At 49.7% G+C, this 21,855-nt stretch overlaps 8 protein-coding genes across 8 annotated transcripts; 4 read left to right on the top strand and 4 right to left on the bottom strand.

The window, feature by feature from the left end:
* Nucleotides 1-1,481: 1,481 nt before the first annotated feature.
* On the bottom strand, nucleotides 1,482-1,703 carry A1O9_00915 (uncharacterized protein; the record flags this gene model as incomplete). Its single annotated transcript, XM_013410077.1, has 1 exon — nucleotides 1,482-1,703. One exon carries the CDS (start codon nucleotides 1,701-1,703, stop codon nucleotides 1,482-1,484), a length of 222 nt encoding a protein of 73 aa, XP_013265531.1.
* Nucleotides 1,704-6,698: 4,995 nt separating this feature from the next.
* Nucleotides 6,699-6,977, bottom strand: A1O9_00914 (uncharacterized protein; the record flags this gene model as incomplete). Its single annotated transcript, XM_013410076.1, has 1 exon — nucleotides 6,699-6,977. One exon carries the CDS (start codon nucleotides 6,975-6,977, stop codon nucleotides 6,699-6,701), a length of 279 nt encoding a protein of 92 aa, XP_013265530.1.
* Nucleotides 6,978-7,960: 983 nt separating this feature from the next.
* Nucleotides 7,961-9,067, top strand: A1O9_00913 (uncharacterized protein; the record flags this gene model as incomplete). The annotated part of the gene is made up of 2 exons (XM_013410075.1): nucleotides 7,961-8,276; nucleotides 8,349-9,067. Coding segments are annotated over 2 exons (1,035 nt in total), but the record flags the coding sequence as incomplete, so codon positions are not given.
* Nucleotides 9,068-10,370: 1,303 nt separating this feature from the next.
* Nucleotides 10,371-12,128, top strand: A1O9_00912 (uncharacterized protein; the record flags this gene model as incomplete). The annotated part of the gene is made up of 1 exon (XM_013410074.1): nucleotides 10,371-12,128. One exon carries the CDS (start codon nucleotides 10,371-10,373, stop codon nucleotides 12,126-12,128), a length of 1,758 nt encoding a protein of 585 aa, XP_013265528.1.
* A 391-nt stretch (nucleotides 12,129-12,519) lies between these two features.
* A1O9_00911 (formamidase) lies at nucleotides 12,520-14,236 on the bottom strand (the record flags this gene model as incomplete). Its single annotated transcript, XM_013410073.1, has 6 exons — nucleotides 12,520-12,636; nucleotides 12,772-13,124; nucleotides 13,271-13,662; nucleotides 13,757-14,045; nucleotides 14,099-14,117; nucleotides 14,165-14,236. 6 exons carry the CDS (start codon nucleotides 14,234-14,236, stop codon nucleotides 12,520-12,522), a joined length of 1,242 nt encoding a protein of 413 aa, XP_013265527.1.
* A 594-nt stretch (nucleotides 14,237-14,830) lies between these two features.
* On the bottom strand, nucleotides 14,831-15,424 carry A1O9_00910 (D-tyrosyl-tRNA(Tyr) deacylase; the record flags this gene model as incomplete). Its single annotated transcript, XM_013410072.1, has 2 exons — nucleotides 14,831-14,909; nucleotides 14,961-15,424. 2 exons carry the CDS (start codon nucleotides 15,422-15,424, stop codon nucleotides 14,831-14,833), a joined length of 543 nt encoding a protein of 180 aa, XP_013265526.1.
* Nucleotides 15,425-16,040: 616 nt separating this feature from the next.
* On the top strand, nucleotides 16,041-18,054 carry A1O9_00909 (uncharacterized protein; the record flags this gene model as incomplete). Its single annotated transcript, XM_013410071.1, has 3 exons — nucleotides 16,041-16,295; nucleotides 16,354-17,939; nucleotides 17,994-18,054. The coding sequence occupies 3 exons, from the start codon at nucleotides 16,041-16,043 to the stop codon at nucleotides 18,052-18,054; spliced, it is 1,902 nt and encodes a 633-aa protein (XP_013265525.1).
* Nucleotides 18,055-19,739: 1,685 nt separating this feature from the next.
* On the top strand, nucleotides 19,740-21,146 carry A1O9_00908 (uncharacterized protein; the record flags this gene model as incomplete). The annotated part of the gene is made up of 2 exons (XM_013410070.1): nucleotides 19,740-20,239; nucleotides 20,384-21,146. The coding sequence occupies 2 exons, from the start codon at nucleotides 19,740-19,742 to the stop codon at nucleotides 21,144-21,146; spliced, it is 1,263 nt and encodes a 420-aa protein (XP_013265524.1).
* Nucleotides 21,147-21,855: the final 709 nt, after the last annotated feature.

The raw sequence follows: 21,855 nt of genomic DNA, 5'->3' as shown, positions 1-21,855 counted from the left end.
AGGAAACTTCGCTGCCCAACTTCGAGTCATAAGACATAATTCGATGAGGCACGGAACAGTAGAGCCCTAGGCAAAGCCAGTGTGAAAGAGGAGTACAGTTCTTTCACAAGTCATCGTATCGATAATTGACCACCTCTGTCAAGCCACGTGTAAGAAGGAGCCAGGGAAGATGTCAAAGAAACATTTTGGTGACCGCCGTTGGCAAGGGAGGCTGAGCTTCTTGTGCCCGACAAGGCGTACAACTGAAAAGGTACAACGCGTATAAACTGGCGCGAGTGAGATGGAGGGCGCTCCAATCATTTCTCTTGTCTCATTCTCCTGCTCTTAACATGGTTCCGAACTTTTCTGCGGTCGGAAGAGGCAGGTCAAAGGAGTCTGGCAAAGGAACATTCGAGGCTAAACGCAGGGAGAGGCGCAGCCTGTTTCGTTACGAAGAAAGGGACGTAGGGTGGGAGGCAAGAATTTCGCAGTGTTCGAAAAGGTAGGCAGTAGAGTAAAGACCGTTTTACTAGGGTGAGAAGAGACGAGGTATATAATCGGCGGACAGTAGAATTCCAAGAATGGAGTTGGACTATGCATGTCAGCCACCACAATCAAAGGTGGCGGATCTTTATTTGGGTCCCACAAATCCACAAGGTTCGATGCGAATTACCATGCGGGCTCTTGCCGCAACTCACAATTAGGATGTTGTGTGACAGACGGGACGTGACAGGTCTGTCATTTATTTGGGCGCCAAGATGTCTGTCGTTTATTCTTAGGAGCTAAAATTTATGGACTCTACTTAAATATAATCATGTGATACATCCAGAAATCTATATGAAAGTGAAGTATTGGTATAAAATAGTCTAGGTACTAGCGGCTTGGCACCAAAATTTAGCTGTTTGCCAAGCCTTTAAAAGTGATTGGTGTCAGGATATCCGTCACTTATTGCCTGTCATTCAACTAAAGTGACGGACAAACTCGAATCCTACTCGATCATCTGGCTCTGCATGTACTTTTGACCCAGCATCAGATCATCACATGTAGTAAGGTCTATTCGCCATGGAAACGCCATGTCCGGCTTCCAACGAGAAAACTTATAAATAACGAGGATTCATTCATAGACACCTTGCTCCCAGAGGCCACGCCACACATAGCAACCCGTTCGACTGGCACGTCAGCTTGTTTGCGTTAGTGTGCAAGCCTTTCGGCCTTTCAAGCAGCCTTCGCAATATGATCTTCTTTGTCACTCCCGATCTTTGACGCAGGATCCGCTCGTTCTCTCGGTCTGTCGATGTCTTCTGCTTCTGATCCCCTGTCCTCCTTGCGCCGCCGTCGCCTTTCGCGCCTTTTCGCCTTTGTTTCAATACGTTCAAGCTCGTTGTGTCCCGCTGTGTCGGTTTCGAGGGGCATGCTGGACTCAGATTCAACTGCTTCCAATTTCCTTTTTCCTTTCTCTTATTTTCTATTCGAGCCTCGAGGATTTTACTCGCTAGCTAGAACTACTCGCGGGGGTTCGGTTCCTCATTCCGCTGGCGACGCTTCTCATCCTCATCACGCAAAGCGAAGCATGCCCCAGCTTGTTCGAAGTTAGCGGCGCCATTTTGTGGTCTCGAATCAACAGGTGTACCTGCGTCGTTGTCTAGGTTTCCGTCCAGTACATCGCTCCTCCGCTTCTTCGATGATTGCTCGGCCTCTTTAACTTTACGAATAGTCCCTTGCATCTCTTGACCCTTGATGAAAATGCTGTAGAACTCACCATGTTTCCCAAGGCACCGACAAGCTGCTAGCTCCAAATTTCCTTGTTGGGAAAGGACGTGTAGAAGGAGAGGGGGTAATGACAAGAGACTTTCGAGTTGCAAGCCCGACTGTGCCCTCGGTGAATACAGGCAAGCTGTGTTAGAGAAGCAACCCTCCAGCAACGACGTAATGTCCGACCAATATCATCTCTGAAGCCGCTTGCTGAAACCGGCCAGCCTACTATCTGCACCACAACCTGGCAAACTCGGGTTGTGCTCGTAGCACCTCTTATATTTGCGAAAGGAGGTCGAGACCGAGGCACTGAATCTGTGAAGATAAACTAGTCTTGGCAGGTTTTATGTATTCGAGCAGATGTGACCAAAGAAGAGGGTGTCGAATGAGCTGTCGACAAAACGGTCAAGGAATTCGGACGCACTGACTATGCAGCGTGAGTTGGCTCAGGCTTTGTTCTTTAAATCTCTTTCGACGAGGGCTTTTGATAATGATAGGAACTTCGCGGACATCTTTGGGCCTTGAGGTGCAACATGGGACACCGATGCGAACGACTGTAAACGCGTTATCGAGGTCAACACCACAGGTGTCTAGCTCTGCAATAAGTACCAGTTGCGGCAGATGATGAAGCAGGATTCGGCCGAAGTGCAAGGCAGGAGGTGCTTCCACTTACCGAGGATGACTGAAAGCCTACTCAGCGAGAAAGGTCGACGGCTTCAGCGTGACTGGATTGTCAACTGCAGTTCCGTCAACGCGATTCAGTCGGGAGCAGCCACGATAGGATACGCGGCTTCAAAGCACGCTGTTGTAGGCATCGCCAGAGCAGTAGGCTGTCCCACTGGCTTGTTGGTCATTATTCCGCTCATTCAAATTCCGCCCGATTAGGCGGCTCTTGAGGCTCGAAGCCATGGCGTACGAGTCAATGCTATTACACCGAGCATTCTGCTTACCGTAGGAGATAAGAAGGTCTGACACGATTTGGTTATAGATGGATGAATATACCCTAATACCTTGGAGGTGCGGTATGCTGACACGATCCTCAGAGGCTTCACAATCAACGAGAATATACCTTAGTCGTTTAGATCCAAACGAGCCTGACCGCCAGAGGACGTTGAGGTACACATTGCACACGCTTGTGACTATTTAACAAGTTTGGTCATTCGTCTTCTCCGCTTTACGTTCGGCCATCTTGACGGCCATCGCTACGCTGGGAGACATCGCTAGTGTGGGATGGAAAGTCGAGACCAGCTTGACCCAGAGTCAGTCTGACAATAGACGATATTTCTCTGCCGCCTCCAGCAGTCTTTGCCAAATTGCGACTAGAAGGAGACAGATCAATTTGTTCCGTTATCTACAACGTAGAGCGTGCTGTACACAAGTTTTGGCAGCAGATTGTGACATTTCTACTGGACGGCTTGCCGTGTCATAAAGACCGTGGTCTACCTATATCGCTTCGCCGCATCCAAACTAGCTCCGAGAGCTAGTCGAACGCTATCCGAAGCGGACCCGAGAGCGCCCAGGCGCTAGTCTAGTACGTACTTAGGATACTATGTAGTCTGGCGAGTCCCCCGGACCGCCGTCTTAGGAATGACCATGTCCCCTTCCCATCACACTTGTACGATCGCCGCGGCCAATTCCGAGAACATAACATACTACCCCAGGAGGAGGATGGAGGGGCAGAATAGTAGATACTGCGGGCGAATCCGCTGCCCCTTGTTTCGGCAGTGCGCGAACATGAGGCCCTGATACTTGATTGTTTCTTGTGTTCAGAAAGGGCACCATCGTCTCCTACATCAGGCTCCAGTTTCTCAAACCAAGACCCAGCTAGGGTCTTGAGGCATCCTTGCAGGTCCTTCGATGCTACAATGCGCTGTCATCCCTCAGCTATCAACTCTGTGCATGTTGTTAGCAAGAGGCAAAAATTGGCCGCTGATTTGTCGCTGTGAATATTGCGCCTCGTCTTCCTGTTCTCATCTTCACAAATCCACCCAAAGACATCTCAGTCTCTCAATATCTATGTGCGTGGTAAAGTAGACTGACGATCGTCGATGGTGATCCACGTGACGACTTGGCTGATCATCACATGCGTCATATAACCGCTACTGTCCATCTTCTCGACCCCTCGAGGGCATGAGCTCCCCTGCAAGCAGCATTGCCTTTTACCCGAACTGCTAATTTTGAGTGCGCAATTCCTTCTGTTGGGTGACGCCTGACCAGTCAGAGACCCTCTTCGAGTGGTCAGATGTTGTACAACATAAAACGCCCTCCACGTCCCCTCAAAGATTATGTATTCTCTGTTCCGAGAAAAGAGACCTTTGAAGCTCGTAACTCTCACGTATCTCCAGTATTTGGGTTACAGCAATTCCATAATGCCTACATTTCGGCCTATCCAGCGCCATGCTAGAATTGAAGATCAGCAGTACCCTATCATCGGCGGAACCACTGTGAGCCCGCTCATTCTGGCCAGAGCCCCATCTGCCTTCAATGGTGACGAACTCGCAAAATGAAGGTCGGAGAAACAATAGTGGGGGTTTATGGCGCTTGGTTCCTCACGGTGGGTTGTGATGAGAAGGGCGATTGCAATAACTACCAGGACTCTCTTTATACAGATCTTGTGCCAGTTCGCCTCGAAATCTGGGCTTCAACAAGTACCGTTCGGTACTTTGTCCTGCAGCATCATAAGATATCAACCAACTCTGCGAAGATGCGACGAAAATTCGAAGGGACCCGACAAATGCACATTCTGCTCACCACTCCGGACAAGAGCAAATGACAGATAAACCCTACAATCTCGTTCCTACATGTATGTACATCATCCCAGCTATGGAGACGACGGCATAAAGCGTGGCTCCCTGGAACTTGTCTGGATGCCCGGACGCTTTAAAGGTTCAATCGGTGCCTGCGACCTGGTTACCGATAGCCCCATCAAACTCTGGCTGTAGCCGAAACTGCGGGGTCCAATCGCCTGCTTGCTGCCTTGGCCGCATTTCTCGGAAGAAAATAAGTAGGACAATGCGTTTGCGATCGCTCTGATTATTACCTACTCCGTTGCACATGTGTCTCCCCATCGCGTGTTCTGGTCTATTTTGATAATATATCGACCCTAAAAGTCGCGATATCAGCGGAACGAGCGGTCAAAGGCAACTACTAAAATCATGTCCTGGTACGAGAACAGCACAATTCCAGTCAATTTAGAGGCCCAACTGAGTCCAAAGCTGGAGAAAACTAGACCTAGACGAAGTTATCGTGAGGGAATTCATGGAATTCCCGGTTTCGGCAAGCTCATCCGAACGACATCAGATTCAACAATTTCAAGAGATCTCATGTTTCGATGCGCAAAAGCCTCCTTGCTACCGCCATAACCAACGATGTCGGCATTGGAGTGATTGGACTTTGTCTTACTACAGCCGCGAATTCCATTGGTTGCAAAGGAAAGATGCTCTACATGAGGCTTGGGAACCCAGGACGTAAGTGCCCAGTTTCTATACCCCTTCTCCAGTAACGACCGAAAGTTTTGCCATCCTGCTCACCGGTCCTTCCTCAATCGTAATGCAATATTCCAGCGCATACAATGCGGCGGATTGCGTGGGGGATCATATAAAGGTTTCAAGTTCGATGGTTGTGCGCTTGACCGGTTTAGGCATGGTCTACTCTACAGGGATCTATCTCTCTTGGCATCATCCTCTGAATACAACAGCTCTACCGGACTCCGGATAATTGTATGCCCGCTTTGGACATGCAATGCTTCGGCCAGAGCCTTGCGCTTTTGCTGAGGGATATGCATTGTCACCGGAACTCAGGCACAGGCAACAATTCCCTTCCGCCTCTCCATACATGTGGTGCTCAACTACTAGGAGACTCCGGAATCTGAACCTCTCTAACAACTTCGGGCCATTTCTTTCCTTGACAACATCAAACAAGCTGTGTTTCGAGACAAGGCCAATCCTCCCTTGATGATAGAGGATGAATGGTCACTCAAGACCGGCTTGTCACAAGGACGACAAGACGCCAGCCCCTGACTCCGGAATGGCGATGGATCGTGAATTTAATGGAAGCAGGACTGTCAAAATACACTTTGTCTTCACTTTTACTCTTTTGACTGTTTTCAAATCACCCGCATCAAGAAACATCTGTTACCGGGCTCGTCTAACGTCCCCATCAGGCATCCACCATCCAAAGGCAAGAAGAAAGTAGCAATGTTTGTTTGGACTTGTGTATGTCTTTCCATTCTGCTACTGAGTAATTTCAGCGATAACATCCCTTGAAAGTGCCGGTGCGGCCATAGCCCGATTTCGATCAAAGTCAATACATGTCCGGTCTGCCAGCGCAGTCGGTGTCAGAACTGTGAAACGGTCAAGATATTTAGATAAGTACAAGTATACTTTGTTATACGATCTATCCGGAGATGCGGGTAAGGAGAGTCCGCCAGTGTCGTATTGTGAAATGGAGTGCAAGGAGGTGTTTGTAGATCTTGGCTCGACCTCAGCGGATGTGAAGCCTGTACAAACGATGGAACGACTGGACCATGTTACCACTCGCATGAATGATACTTGTTGGGGCTCCCAGATCCGCGGAAAAATCAAGGGCGGCACGTCGATTGAATACCAAGTTGCGATGAGATGAACATGTATGAGACAAATTGAAAATCAATGGGCAAGCACGGAGGGTGGAGGGATGCCATCCTTCTCACATGATCACTTGTGCCGTCAGTTGACAAGAAGTCGCTACGCCGCTTCTAAACTTTACAGCCAAGTTGTCTAACCACCTTCTTCTCACCTTCCAGTACTGTCTTTCACAAGCTGACCTGGCTTTCCGGTTCTCGACCATGGCCTCTGAGCCCAGAAGTCATCTCGGATGATATCGACATGCGTAGTGACAACTTTCGTCTTCCGTTTCGCCGTCTTCATTTTCTCCGCGTAGGTCTTCGATACAAGCTCTGGGACAGCACTTTCGTTGTCTTCATCTTCTCACGTACCAGCCTCGACCCTCTTCCCCTTCAACTTATTCCCAGTGGCTTCGAAGTCCTCTGTCGAGTACTTACGGAAAACCACGCTCCACTTTCTTGCACACCTCCAATTCGTTATTATCATTGATGTTAAATCGCGACCAAAGAAACTCTCGTCGCTTGACACGGTACCTCTAAGAAGCTCTTCCACAGCTGTGTGCGTCAGGCCACCTTGCTGAAGGAGAGCCCAGAATATCGCGTTGTAGAGATTATTGATTTGGCCTATCACCCGATCAAGCATTGGAGCACAAATCGTGGGCAGCTATCACGAACTCACCGTCGACGAACTTACCGGTACCTCCAAGAGACCCGATCTCCCACACGAATCGGGTGAATGACTGGGAAGAAGAGCGTCAAGCGTAAGGCTAGGAAGGCACACGAGGCTGCCGGATCCCACCGGCCCATGCCGACTCCGTGTGATAGATAGAGGAGACTTCACAAGAGACTTCTCCCACCCGAATCTAATAGGTGATGCCTGAGGTGTTCGTGACGCGTAGCGGCGAGGTTTCTGGAAGCGGGGAACCCTGAAGTGGCGTAGCGCTGGGCGCGCTTTTCCAGGCTCGAATCTGTTCTGGGCCAGTTGTCCCGGGACAGAGAGATCTCATCTCCAGGACGTTCTGCCTAGGCTAAGGGGGATCATTGGACCTCCACTGTTGCGGGATGGCTGTCCCATCTAGATACTCTGGCCTGGCCCAGCGAGCGCCCCAGGACATACGGGCTAGGATATATTCAAGTCTAAGGCCGCCCTTCCAGGCATTTTGAGTTACCTAAGGGTAATCTCTCACCCGGCTCGCGCAAGCCCGGGAGTGGGCACAGGGCGGCATCATCCTAAGCCGAAAGCGGGGTGAGGCGCGAGCAGTTTTTGCTCATCTTGGCACTTCACTTACTTCACTTCCCCAAGCTTCGACCATTTTGGAGGGCTGGGATCTTCTTACTTAATATGCTCAGCCGCTGCTCATTTTATATCGGGTGGTGTACCACCCAAGTTAATCCGAACCCGGTTGATGCCGCTTCTAGTCAGTCTTCAAGCAAAGAATTGAATGAATCGCGGTACTGACTTGACTTTCCTTTTCTACTGCTCAACGTATAGCAGCAAACACTGTCAGACCTTCTCGGAGGCTGCAGAGAAGCTCGTTACAGCTATCGCTTTTGATATGCCAGCCCATAATGATGTATCTATATGATTCGAGGTAGGAGGACCGCATTGCTGATGCTACACAGACGCCTGCGCCAACTCGGCGCTTTCTTCCTGCTTCCACTTCGTTAGCTGCCAAATCGTCTGGCCCGGCCTCCATTTCTAGGAATGCATTTCAAACCTCTCGATCAACGCAATTGTTGTCTTCTGGACCTCCATCTACGTCCACTCCGCGCTTTCAACGACGACCCGGGACGTTCACTCGAGATGAAATAGACACTAGCTTTGATGACGAGGATGACACACTAACTTTCCTCCCAAGCCGCTCCACCGCCAAGGAACACGATTTTGCTGAATCAATAGATGACTATCTGCAGGAGCAGTCGCCTCTGTTGCACAGAACACGTCATATTGGACGCAAAGGGCATGAAGACTCTATGACCAGGACAACGTATGACATTGCTGAGTCTCAACAAGAGCTCGATCCCTCGACTCCGGCTACCAACAAACGGAAGGTATTCCACCCACCAGACCAGAAACGTGAACCGATAACAATTTCGTCGTCGCCCGAATATGAAGAACAAGATGAAGACGAGCATCCAGCACCTCACCAGGCACCAAACCTTCCTGTTGCCCAATGGTCATCAGAAGGTAGTCTCGTCGAGGCTATCAAGTCTCCTGATCAACGCGAAGTGACTACTGCATCTAAATTTAAGGACACTATGCCAGGCCCCAGGCCGATAGCTTCTGTGGCAAAAAGCGCCTTTCGGTCTCTTTCCAAGATGTCGAGTGGCCCTCAGATCAATGCTGGGGCAGATCTTCCGGATGTTTTTTCGCCCTCAAAACGCAATGGGAAGCATGACTATTTGGCCAATGGCAACGCAGAATTAGTGAGACAATGGGTGCTTAACATTGCTGCCCAACAGTCGCAAGTCTCGCAACAGCAACGCGAGATCATGGTTGCTGAGGTCAGACCCGACAGCAGTCGTAGATTTGTCATTGTTCTAACTGCTGATGGGTCTGAGTGGCTGATTCCAGGGCGATACCAGGAATCACGGACGTTTTTGCAATCAGGCTTGGACGGCATACGCCCGGGTACGAAGCTCGCATTAAAGAGCGAAGCCACAAGGTGGATGGTGCCTATCAGGGGATCGACGTCCAACCAAGAGATTACAGTCGCTGCTCATTGGGAAATTGAATTGTAATCCTAAATTTGTCATCGTGCCGCGCAAGCTCGAGAGAAAGTAAGTCGTCATTATAAGTACTACGAAAGCCATCATAATCTATATATACGAGTTGGGACTAGTCTGAGCGTTACGAATAACGCTGAGGTATTATTAAGGGTACTAACTAGTATTTATAGTACACCGAGGCTAAGCGTTGTCCAAAAAGACAAGACAAAAAGGTAGAATCCTTAAGCCTCCTTTATTCAATACTTAGTAGGTACGCGGCGCTTCGCCTACTGCAATTTATACTAGAGGATACGGACTAGGTAATTGCATAATAGAGTACAGTTCTATAGAGCGATAAAATTCAGGTTACGCTAGATCTTATCGTCGTGTATAGATTACGCGGAAAGTTGGTGAGGAGCTCCTCCCTATGTACTGTGTAATGAGGACGTCAAAGCTCTCCTCAAGAAGAAGAAGAACAAGAAGAAGAAGAGCCTAGATACCGTACGTAGTAGCAGCTCTTATCCTTCTCTCGTAGCTAGTACGGTAACCACAACAACTATTACGGATGGGGCTAGATGACTCTTAGCCTTGCTCAGCCTTGTAAAGCGTCGCTGGTCCTGACCAAGACCTAGTACGGGTTAGCCCGTGACGCTGTGACTGGCTTGTATTAACCTCTCACGCAAATTTACTAATCAGGTTTTGCGCGTATCGTGATCTCAATTGGGTCAATTGTCGCAGTGGCCTAAAACGCCCCTCTTGTGAAAAATACCCCTGATACCTCGTAATACTCAAAAGGCATCTTCTGAACGCTCTCAATTAAAACAAGAATAGTCAGGTAATCATCATATGACAATGAGACTACATTGCTGCGACTATCAGCAATTGATCAATAGTTTTCCCGATCAATAGACTCAGATGGTTGCATTTTCAATGTCGACGTGCTTCCGAGGAACCACCAACAGAGTCATGATGTCATCGTGCAGCATACTGTCAATAGTAGCGGTACAGCCATATCGAAACCTAGTGGCCCAGTCATTCAGGGCCAGTCCGAGATTATAATAACTTTCTCGGTGATCGCGGAGGCTGTGCGTGCCTGGAACGATTGTTGTCGCATCGCGACCTTGATGGACAAGTGCTGAAACAACAGACGAAGGAAAATGGCTCTATTTCTAAAGGAATTATTCTTCCACCAATCCCTCTCTGGAGGAACAAAGTCTCTCCCTTTCTTCAAGGCATCCTTGGCGGTAGACCGGTGGGTGTGAACAGCAGTAACTATTTTCATGGCCCCATGGCAATGCGGATTGCGTGGTGTTTAAACCTCACTGCTATGGCTATATTTGCCCTCAACTTGAAATCAATCTTGCAAGTGGCACCTTCGCTGGTTCAGCGACCATATATATTCTTGGTAGTTTCGGCCATTGGGTTGCCCGCAGTATGGATCCTGCTTCACAGCCATGCTCAGAGACAAGAGCAGGGAGAAAGAAGATGTCTATACCTACCACAAGGTCAATATCTGGTACCCAAATTCTTCGAGTGTCGCACGACCCACACCCGCCTGTTTCCTAAAAAGCATTCATTTGAGTACTCTTATCTTCTAGTTGGAGTCCCGGTAGGCTGGCAAGGCGCCGCCATACCCATCATATCATCCGATGCCCCCGCGTCCCATGGCCCTACGCCTTCATCAAAAACCTGGTTTTCTGTTCACGCTGAAGACTATCTTGAACGCGGTACTCATGTCGATGGATTGGCAGGAAAGCTGAAGGACTATTTGGCGGACCAAGGCGCCTCGATCGACGATTACCCTTTTGCCTACTTGGTCACTGCTCCAAGATTTCTCGGCTTCTCATTCAATCCCGTGTCCTTTTGGTATCTTTATGACAGGGCAAAGACCCTGGCTGCCATGATATTAGAAGTCAACAACACCTTTGATGAAAGGAGGATGTACTTCTTGCCTCGAGAGGGTACAGGGAATGCGCAAGCATCGACTAAATTTGCACAACAATGGGCCAAGGATTTTCACGTCTCGCCATTCAACGACCGTGCCGGTTCCTACAGCCTCTCTGCTACTGATCCTTTCGAAAGTCATGGTGACGGTGGGGCAGAGCACGAAATCGACAATACTATCGTCCTCAGATCTGACGAAGGCAAGCCCAAGGTCATTGCTCGAGTCTTCTCCACGAGCCCTGGAACACTTCCAACAACCATATCAGGGCTCAGAATGATGATGTTCCTTGCACGATGGTGGTGGGTTGGTTTCATGACCAATCCTCGAATACTGCGTGAGGCGCGAGTCCTGTGGGTCAAGGGACTACAGGTATTCTATCGCCCGGAAGTCATGGCAACGAGCATTGGTCGAAATCCCACTCCAGAGGAGAACACGCTCGAGCCTTTCTTTCATTCCTGGCTTCAGCAAGTATCCAACTCTTCAAGAGCGTCGATCAAATATTCCCCTGCGGCAGGCCAGAAACAGACGGCAACAATCCACCCGGAAGAGATAAATGATCGCCAGCAGAATGCCGCGAAGCGAGAGGCTCTTGAGATCAGGGTTCTCACACCAGCCTGGTATACGGAATTGGCTCGCAATCCGGATTTGCGACGGGCATTTGATCAATTCTGCTTTAAAGCAATGCCAGGTCAAGCCATGGTACATCTTACCGATCCAGAAAGATTCTATCAGATCCTTGAGGGCGTTGAGTGTGATGGCCCACTTTCAAGTGTCAGCCTTCGCTCGAGTAGCTATGGCACGCTCGCTGCATGGCTCCGAGGCAGGAACAAGTCTATCCCAGCGACCGGCAATATTTCTACGGGAATTCAGATCGTTGCCTTGGACGACCACGCGAGATCCACGGCGGATTCGCAACAATTCGTCGACTATGAACGAGCATGTCTCAAGATCCTGCTGGCGGATAGATTCGCTGTGGGGCTGACCTCACTCCTCAGAGTCTACGTGCGACTGGCTCGGCTGGGTTTCTGGATAGCCTCAGTCGTTCATCTCAATCAGTTCATTCGCAGCAGCCGAGGGTACGGAGCTTGGGATCTATGCAGCTTCTCCGTCAAGGTCTTTGTACTGCTCATGATGGGGTAGTCGATGTCGACTGTGTGTGAAACTCGTCCGTTACAGGAGCACGAACAGGAGCAAGGACGACGACCACAGACGAATAGGTAGCTAAGTAGTAGTCAATGGGAATACGCTCGGACTTGAATCCCGTTCCCATTTTGAGCGTTAACAGTGTAACGGAATATCATAGGCTCATAGCAATGCCTCGAAAATACAAGATCAAATTAGCTATAATTATGACGTAACATCGCAAACGACAGAACAACTAACTGGTTTGCATTCCTCAAACCATCATTTCCTCATATGCAAAGGTCAAGTCAGCACTCTCAACACACCAAAGCGGTAGCTTCGATGGGAGCATGAAATGTTCCCTTTTGGTTCTTGGAAGCTGCATGCCTTCCTTTGTTGGGCTCTGGGATTACTTGCTTGCGTAGGCGCACGAACCCAGATCGAGTTTCTTGGGCTCGGCAGACGGAGAGATGTCGAAGTCGAAGATGTCCATCGGGAGACCGATGGTGGTGCATGCGTTGGGAATCTGTTATTTTGATGAAAAGAAAAGGCGGCCAGTTAGCCATAAGGACATCGGAGGGGTAGAAAACAAAGAGACGTAAATGCTGTAAAGGCAATCGATGGTATCTCTATGTGATAAGCAGAGGGACTGGCGACTTACATCGACGATCCCCGCGACATGGCCTTCGATGGGGATGCAGCTTAACATCAGGTAGATCTGGTAGTCGCTGTACCCGAATCGTCGGAGATACTCGATAACACGCAGGCAACTCTGGCGGTACGCGACGGTGGCGTCCATGTAGTGCTGTTGTCCGTGCTCGTCGACGCTGAATCCTTCGAAGTAGATCATCCGGCCGGGGCTGAATTGCGGCTGCACGGGACCCGGGATGTAGATGGGTGATTTGCCGCCCACCATTCCTAGCTTCGCTTGGCCGTTCTTGATCACTTCGAACTTGATCGTGATTACTCCGGCTATTTCGATCGCACCGCAGAATGAGATCTCGCCGTCGCCCTCTTTGGATCTGGTGTATTAGTTTGGTGCGTGGTGGGGAGGGGTTTTTTTCAGATATAGATAAGACTAGGGATGAGCATGAGGATGGGGAAGCGAGGGGGAAGAGGATGAAATGGGTATGTGTACTGCTAATGGGGACAAGACTTACGAGAGAAATGCAAGTCCCCCACCGAGAACTTCGCGCCCTTGACGTGGACCGGCAGGTAGACCTTGCTGCCACGGGATAGATTCTTGATATCGCAGTTCCCGCCATGCTCAGGACGACCAGGGATTGTCCTGGCACCTTCCTCCCCGACTTTAGCTTTGGTTTCCTCGTCGGCGGAACCTGCATGGACATTGTGGGGTTGTGGAGGCTGGGCGACGACACGCGCGAGCATGGTGGTGGAAATCAGCTCGGCTTCCCGCTTATTCCACTCTGCGAGGATTTCGGGTGATGGAGCACAACCAAGAATCCCGGGGTGGATCAGACCAGCGAAACGAACGCCGGGAATGTGTCGTGATGAGCAAAAAATTCCCTCAAAGTCCCAGATTGCTTTCGCACTGTTTCCAGAAACCATGTGATTAGCGCTGCCAAGTTCAAAGACAGGATTGCGTGTGAAAGAGGGAGACATGGATAAATTAGTAGAGAGCATACGCTTCAGGATAGATCTCGTCCAAGAAACCACCTCCGTTGTCTCTGTGAAAGACACCCGTGAAGCCCCATGGTTGGTCTTGAAAAGGCTGAACATCCTGGATTTCAACGAGAAGAACGTCGCCTGGTTCAGCAGTTTCGACCTCAAATGGACCAGACAGGTAGTGGACCTGGGTCAAGTCTACGTTCTTAACATCATCGGCGCTGTCGTCGTTTTTGATTTGGCCGCCTGTCCAGTCGAGGCATTCAATCTTCACGGTCTCCCCGTTCTTGATCGTTCCACAGAATGGTACTTAAATTGGTGTCAGTCACGTCTAGTTTATGGAAGCATTGGCATCATAATACCGTCAGGGTGCCATCTGTTCTGTGATGTGCTCAGTAAGATGCATATCCTTGGCCCGGCTCACTTACATGTAAATAAGGTTGGTCCTTCGCTGGCTTGTTAAGGTCGACCTTCAAAGCTGTTCGAATTGGGCCAGGCATATTTTAGAAGCTTTGCTTTGACTTGTCTCGTCGTTCAGGAGGTACAAGCAGGGCTGATCACCTTGTCAATTGTCGAGGAGATGCTTTGTTGCAAGGAAGCATCTGAATTATCCTACGCGTAAGGATGCTCTCATGGGCTAGACGTGCAAACTCGTTTGCGGGGCAAAAGTAATCAATACCCCTCATGTAAATTGATCACCTACTGGGAAGCTGGAAAGCATCTGTCATCGATTCGGCGCAGCCACTGCAGCCCATGTTGGCATTTGATAAGGCTCCTCATTTTGCACCCAATGGCAGCATGCATCTTGGTTCTGCTTAGTCCAGGAATGGCAGCTATGTCTCCTGGACGAGCGGAAATGGCTTTCTCCACCATTCCTGGGGTGTCCGCAAGTTACGTACAAGGTACACAGGTAGAGTTCGATAATAGCCATATCAAGATAGATAGTTATCTCGGGGGCGGGCTTCTCCTTGTCTCCTCCTTTGGATGGGTGGCTTGCTGACGTCAGCCCCTGAAAAGACACATCAAAGAGACATTTGGTGTTATTACATTGTAGACAGGATCGAGATTCAGATAAATCCGGAGACGTCGAATTTCTAGCTGATGGGCTCTGGACCTGGTGAAGGAACTCGAGAATTCTCCTGAGTGGTTGGGGCGGAGATCTTCTTTGCAGGACTAGTATCAATTTCGAGAGTGACCTGACGGTTTTAGTATCACCATACTTACCAAGCGCAGTAAATAGGGGAGTTTGCTTTTTGTGCACATACTGGTCCGTCGTTTACAAGAGCAACTTGCATCATGGCTTGGAAAATACCATCTTTCACCCTCTCCTGAAGATATTGTGCGCGAATGGAGCTGAGGAAGTGTTCATAGAGTTCCTTTGCAATTTCTGGCTTGGCCGCTCCATGGAAGTCCGGCTTATTACCTTTTTTTGTGGAGGCAAACAAGGTGAACTGTGAGACACACAAGACTTCACCATCGATGTCCTGTACGCTTTTCTTCCACTGCAACCCGTTCTCATCAGGCCATAGTCTCATCTTGAGAATTTTGGAAGCCATCCTTTCCGCATCTTTCTTCGAGTCATCTGGGCCAATAGCAGCGAGAACGAGGACGCCTTTGCCAATCGCGGACACCACCTGATCGTTGACTGTAACGGAACTAGAAAGCACCCTTTGCAGAACCGCCTTCATCTCCAGGGATCGACTCTCAATTACACAACAGCCTCAACTTCCAAACAGAGCACAAGCAACGACCTCAAGGATAAAGCTATGGTTTGTATTGCGGTGAGGATCCTGCAGAGAGCAGAAGCCAGTCTAGATCAGAACTGTGGTTGCGGGTAGGTGTAGGTGTCGGCACTCTCTGGCAAGACAGAGGTGGTTGTCCGGGAATATTCAGAAGCAATGCTCACTAGCAAAATACGGATCTGCGACCTTCCGACACTGTGACGCGTTGCAAGAATTGATTCTAGAGATTGAAACCTCGCTTAAAATAATTTCCTACACGTCGCGTGTCGAGATCGAGATGTTTCCGAATTAGGACAGAAATCGATATTAGTATGCCAAGGCTCTAGTGCAATGAACTAGCCTAAATCGGGAATCAATGTAACCCAGCCGCCGGGGATCATAAGGGTCTAGGAAGGGCTAGAGTGAAAGACAGGCGCGCGGCAGTCTTCCATGGGCTGAACCGACTCTACCTGCGATACGGTTGCAAACACGTATATTGCGCACTGCTCATCCTGTATCTCCATATTGGTTCACTCTCGCCTTCTTCACCACCTCCCACGACCCCCCTTAATGACACATCACCATGGCTTCGCGGAAGACGCAGCAAGAAATCGACAAGACGTTCAAAAAGGTGGACGAAGGCATCCAAGCGTTCGAAGGCATCTACGAGAAGATCTATTCATCGCAAAATGCCGCCCAGAAGGAAAAACTGGAAGATAACTTGAAGAAAGAGATCAAGAAGCTGCAGAGATCGCGCGATCAGATAAAGACTTGGGCCGCAGGCAATGAGATCAAGGACAAATCTGCACTCTTGGAACAGCGAAAGCGGATTGAGAAAGTATGACCGCTGTCACAGATCCAACCGCGCAAATTGAGGCTAATCATAATGATCCTAGTGTATGGAAATCTTCAAAGCCGTCGAAAAGGAGATGAAGACCAAAGCATTCTCCAAGGAAGGCCTATCGCAGAACATCAAACAAGACCCAAAAGAGAAAGAGCGTGACGAATTATGTGACTTCCTAACAGATCAGCTGGACGAGATCACGAGAATTTTGATCGAAGAACTGGAACCAGAAGCAGGCTCGCTACAGGCTGCATTGAGGAAGAAACAAAAGGACAACAGCAAGGCGGATCGGTTAGCGGAGATTGAGAACTCTACCGAGACCTACAAATGGCACGAATCCAGACTCCAACTCCTCCTTCGGTCTCTACAGAACGGCAATGTGGAGAATGAAATGGTGTCTTCAATCAAATCCGAGATCGAAGAAGTGGTGAGGGATGGGCGTGAGCCGGATTTTGAAGCAGACGCCTATGAAGGCATTTACGATGATTGCAATCTTGACAGCGAGGAGGCGCAGTTTGGCCTGAACAATGAAATGGATCGTATTTCATCTCAAGATACGCAGTCGATACAAGAGGACAACGAGCCTGACGGTCCCATCGTCCTGAAAAAGACAAAGTCTGAACATCCGCCAGCACGAAGACCTTCAACACAACTCAAATCCCCCTTGCCCGCGTTGGCAACTCTGAATCCCATGCCTCCACCACCGTCAATACCCAAGGATACAACGATGAAGCCGGCACCAATACCGAATCGACTACCGGGCGAGACTCTGAAGTATGCCTCTGCTGCTGCCGCTGCCGCTGCCAGTGACAAAAGCGGAGTTGGTATTGCACCTCTACCGCCTCCTGTTGGAGTGGCGGCTGCTGCGCCTTCTCATGGATTACCAGCACCAGTCAAGTCATCTGCCGCTGCTTCTCCCGCTTCTAATCCAGCGCAACCCGCTGATCAGACAGCCTCACCCGGGCCACCTCCTTCGCTTGGTATGGACGGTCCAGGATCTCAAGAACAAACCAACCACTCTAAATCTCCCACGCTAAGTTCTGGCAGTGCCCCCGCTGCAAGTGTGCCTAACAGTATTCCAGCGACCCCAGCCATGGAGAACTCGGAGGCAGTCCAGGAACCAGTGATTGCAGACGAGCTACCAACCACGAATGGAGAAGCTCGTGACGAACATTCAGCGGTGGAATCAGTATACCACCTTCCTCCAGGACTGCAAGATCTTCTAGACTCGTTCGAAACTACCAAGAGCCGAGCTACACAGCCACCTTCACAGCTGGCACGATTGCTTCAGGCTTCTCAAGAAACGTGCCCGGAACCATCCGATGGAGACCGACCTCAACACTATCGACCCTCGTACAAGTACAATACGCCAGCTCACTATCCCCAAGATGTACTGCCGATATTCGATGATCCAGCCTTGTACGACACTCAGAGGCTCGAGACAGACACCTTGTTCTACATATTCTATTACCGCCAAAACACGTATCAACAGTGGCTAGCAGCAAGAGCACTCAAGCAACAGAGCTGGCGATTCCACAAGCAGTACCAAACGTGGTTCCAGCGGCATGAGGAGCCCAAGCAGATCACGGAGGAGTATGAGCAAGGAACCTATCGGTTCTTTGACTATGAAAGTACATGGTGAGGACAGCCTGACCCCTGCCAGTCTCGCTTAATTTTCTAACCTGTTGCTAGGATGAATCGTCGGAAAGCCGACTTTAAGTTTGTATACAAATTTCTCGAAGATGATTTGTAGAATACCAAGTACCTCGTACTGAGCAGCATTATTGACTGCCTATCGGCCCGCTGCAGAATGATGCAGTGATATGGTCACCTTCCAGAGTGCAACAGAGCTCAATTCTCAATTCAAAGCTTCGTCTCGAACCGTGCCTGTGTACATGTCAATGGGGAATCTTTTCCTATGCAAGTAATTGGACAAGCCTAGATGCTTCGTGCAACGTGAAATCGGAAATTCGCTTTCCTCGAGCTGGCTGAAGCCGTCTGTAAAGGTAAAGGCAACCCTGCTCCGCCTCACTTTGATGCAGCGGAATGCTCAATCGCACCCTAGCACCTCGTAGGAGGGATAGCTGGCGAAGGCTGGATACTTCGGGGGCTGTGAACCTTGAAAGTCGGGAGTCAAAAAGGCAACCACCACGCTAACATCATGTGACTAGTCCAGATCGGGCCTACCTGAACCGCAGCAGAGCCTCCTTCGTCCGCAAAATTTGGGCCACGAGGCCAGAAGCCCTCCAGACCACTGACTCAAGTCTGCTGTCAGTTCCTTCTCAGCCTCAGCTTCGCTCGTCGTCTGCATGAGATACAAAGACGGCCCAACTGATCCACCTTACTAGGCAACCTTGCAGAAACACAGCCGGTCTCCCACGAGTTTGTTCCTACGAGTATCCGTACAGCCTGGCGAGGAGAAGCGTGGGGATAGCACTCGGTAGCAGTCGAACAAATTCCTGCTGCGTCACACGGGAGCCAGCCAACCTCGGGGAGGTTCACTGATGGTTTGCCGGCACTCGACACATTTTTGGGGCCAATGCTTGTGCTCAGGCTTTGTGCCGAAGCCGAACCTGAGGTGGTTCGAGCGAAGTAACAGAGTCCGCGTTGGCAAGGAGCTATGAGAGCCCACCAGTCACTCGGCAACCTCCCGCTGGCTTAAAGAGTGCTTGACTTACGGTGTCCCAGGAAGAAGAGTGACACAATCTGCGTCAAGAATTGTTTGCTCTCTTCCACATACCTCACGCGGATGCCAGCTCCGGGGAGGACACCTAGGACAGCAGGAAAATCGAAAACTCGAAGGGCAGCGAATCATGTAGAGGTCGCAGTTTCAAGGCAATATACGCCTTTGAGGGTGTATGCCTCACATTATAAAAGTAAGCCTCGCCAATAAGGCTGTTCGGTGTGATTGGCTTTGCAACGAGCTACTGTGGTTGCAGTGCCACAACTCTGGCAAGCTCATGCTCGAACTCATGGCGCACCAAGCATAGACCGAGCCACGCACGGCGGCTCGATACGTCGGAGAAGCGTGATTTTGGATCTTCATCCTCTTTTGTGCTCGAGACAGGGTTTCCGCCATAGAGCTGCACGCGTCCTTTGAATCGTTCTCAGCCGCCAATCCCTGATAGGTTAATCAAACACTCAAGAGCCTACATTTCCACTAAGCATATCCCGCTTGCCAGTCTTCCGATTCACTCAACGCTGCTGCAACATAGCCTCTATCATCATCTTGAGTTTGCTGCCTTATCCTGAGACTCGAGGTTTGGGGCGGATATTTGATCTAGCGTTCGCCTCAGATCATCCAATCTCTCACCTACAAGGCTGAACTACCTCCTCTATGAGCGCACGCAAGTTTCTTGTTGCCACGAAGAGTCGCATCTCAAGTCATTCGAGTAGCATCAGCCCGAAACGTTGCCATCAAGGCCTATAATGAGCATCATGTCGTGGGCACATTCGGAATTCTCTACGCATCAGTTCAATGTTCGTAATGATAGCTACGAACCACATACTTATATCATGTCGCTTTCCCCGGTCTCAGCCTCAGTCTCAGCTTCCCCTGGTGTGAGACTGCAACAGCACGAGCCAATTTACCGCAATGAGTTCACACCAAGGTTTCAGCCAAACCCGTTCGCTCAGACGTTCCAACATCATCAATATCACGATTTCGAAGCGTATTCCTGCAGCACTTCGCCTACAACCACGAGAGGCCGCAGCAGCAGTGGAGATACCGCCAGCTACATGAGTACACCTACAACCCCACCAGAAACAGAGTATCTCAATGGATTCAGCAGTCAGTATGCAGTACAGAGCAGTCAACAGATTTGCTCCAATACAGTGACCTCAGCACAACGGTACTTAACCAGATCGCCGCCAAGTGGAGACCATGGGGACAAAACACCAAGGGTTGCGAACGATGGAAGTAGTCCTTCAAGTGACAAGTAAGGCCGCTCTGCTTATGTTTCGTATTGGGTCTTCTTTCTTCAATCTAATCTCACCCTGTCTGGTCTGATTCATCTCCTATCCGAGGTCTATTGCTAGTATCACGCCAAGCTATTCTGAAGGTTGTTCTAATGGATCCGCAGGACTGTGACCAAGAGATCGAATTCAGAAATGTGGTGCCCGCACTCCGATTGCCACAATGAAGAAGGAGTTCCACAGAGACGCTTCAGTCGTAAGGCAGATGTCAGCCGACATTATAGTTCTCAACACAATCCCAAATATATGGACTGTCCCAAGCGAAATTGCGGAAGGAAAGGTAAAGACGGCTTCACACGCAAGGACCACCTCGTCGAACACCTTCGTGGGTTCCACATGGAAGCCATTGCAAAGAGAGAGACTGGCGTGAAAGTGCTAGTAAAAAAAGGGTGTGACGATAAATCCAATTCACGAAAGCGAAATGGATTGCAGAATGCCTATTGTCATGAAATGTCCAAACCCGCTGGCCCGAAGCACGAGGGACAAGTTTCTCTGCAAGGGTCAGTGTACTCTATGGACGGCCTCCAGGTTGGGGAAACCTTTGATGATCAAGGAGAGCTTCAGCAGTCCCGGATGCTTGTCCAAAAAGCCAGGATGCTCGCACGCCGCCACATACAGAAGGATCAAGGTTACTCTTATCCAAGAGTCCTGGAACTTGAAGATGGCTCTCAAAAAAGACGAACAACCGTGAAGCAAGAGCGAAACGAGCCTCAAAGTCTCAGGATACCTCAGGAGCCCATGCAGCATCTCCCAATCCAGACGCAACCACCAGGCTTCAATCTCCATCAGGATCTGTCACCGCAGGACTACACTTCAAACACAATGACTTTCTCAGCCCAATACCCCTCTGCGCTAGGCTACCATTCCTAGGATATATATCATTGGCAGTTACATCTCAGAGGCTACCTTCGCTGATACGCTGCAAGCTCACAGTGTGCCCCATCGATTGTGATGCGAAAGTTCCAACTGAGCAGGGCTTTCATGCTTCAACATTTATCCCTCCGAATCTCAGCCGGGCCATTTTCGTCTCTCATACCATCATCAATGTTTCATCAGGCGTTTGGAGCAAACCTGAACTATGGCGGAGGGCTATTTCCTATAACACTACTGCTTACAAGGTGTGGGCATACCGGTGTGCAATACCCAACTATCATACTCTCGCTAGTGCTTTTGATGGAACCCTCTTTGGGTCAGCGCTCATCTCCTTCTTTCACGACATGCAACGAAATTCCAAGTAGACACACTATACGCTCGTGCCTCGGTTCTACCACAGGTTGGAGTCAACTTCAGGTTTAAGACACAGGCAGGCAGGCCTTTGAATACCCCCATTCTGTCAAAGGGTCGGATGAAATGAAACGATGTGATAACGATGTGATGTTCTGATCCAACTCGGAAATGTATTCTTTTACTTAAGCTTCTTAGTCAGATATTTTCAAATACTATTAGTGCCAATAATGAATTTTGCGAGTAATTAGTTGACGGTTTGGTCTGCATGTGGATATGATGATAATCGTTCGTGCACAAGACTAGACAGAGGTGCTAGTGGTAGCCCAGATATTTCAGGCGGCTCTGGCTTCAA

This window comes from Exophiala aquamarina (assembly GCF_000709125.1).
Source record: "Exophiala aquamarina CBS 119918 chromosome Unknown aczIA-supercont1.1, whole genome shotgun sequence".
Taxonomy (NCBI): Eukaryota; Fungi; Ascomycota; class Eurotiomycetes; order Chaetothyriales; family Herpotrichiellaceae; genus Exophiala; species Exophiala aquamarina.
This window is presented reverse-complemented; position numbering and strand designations above follow the sequence as displayed.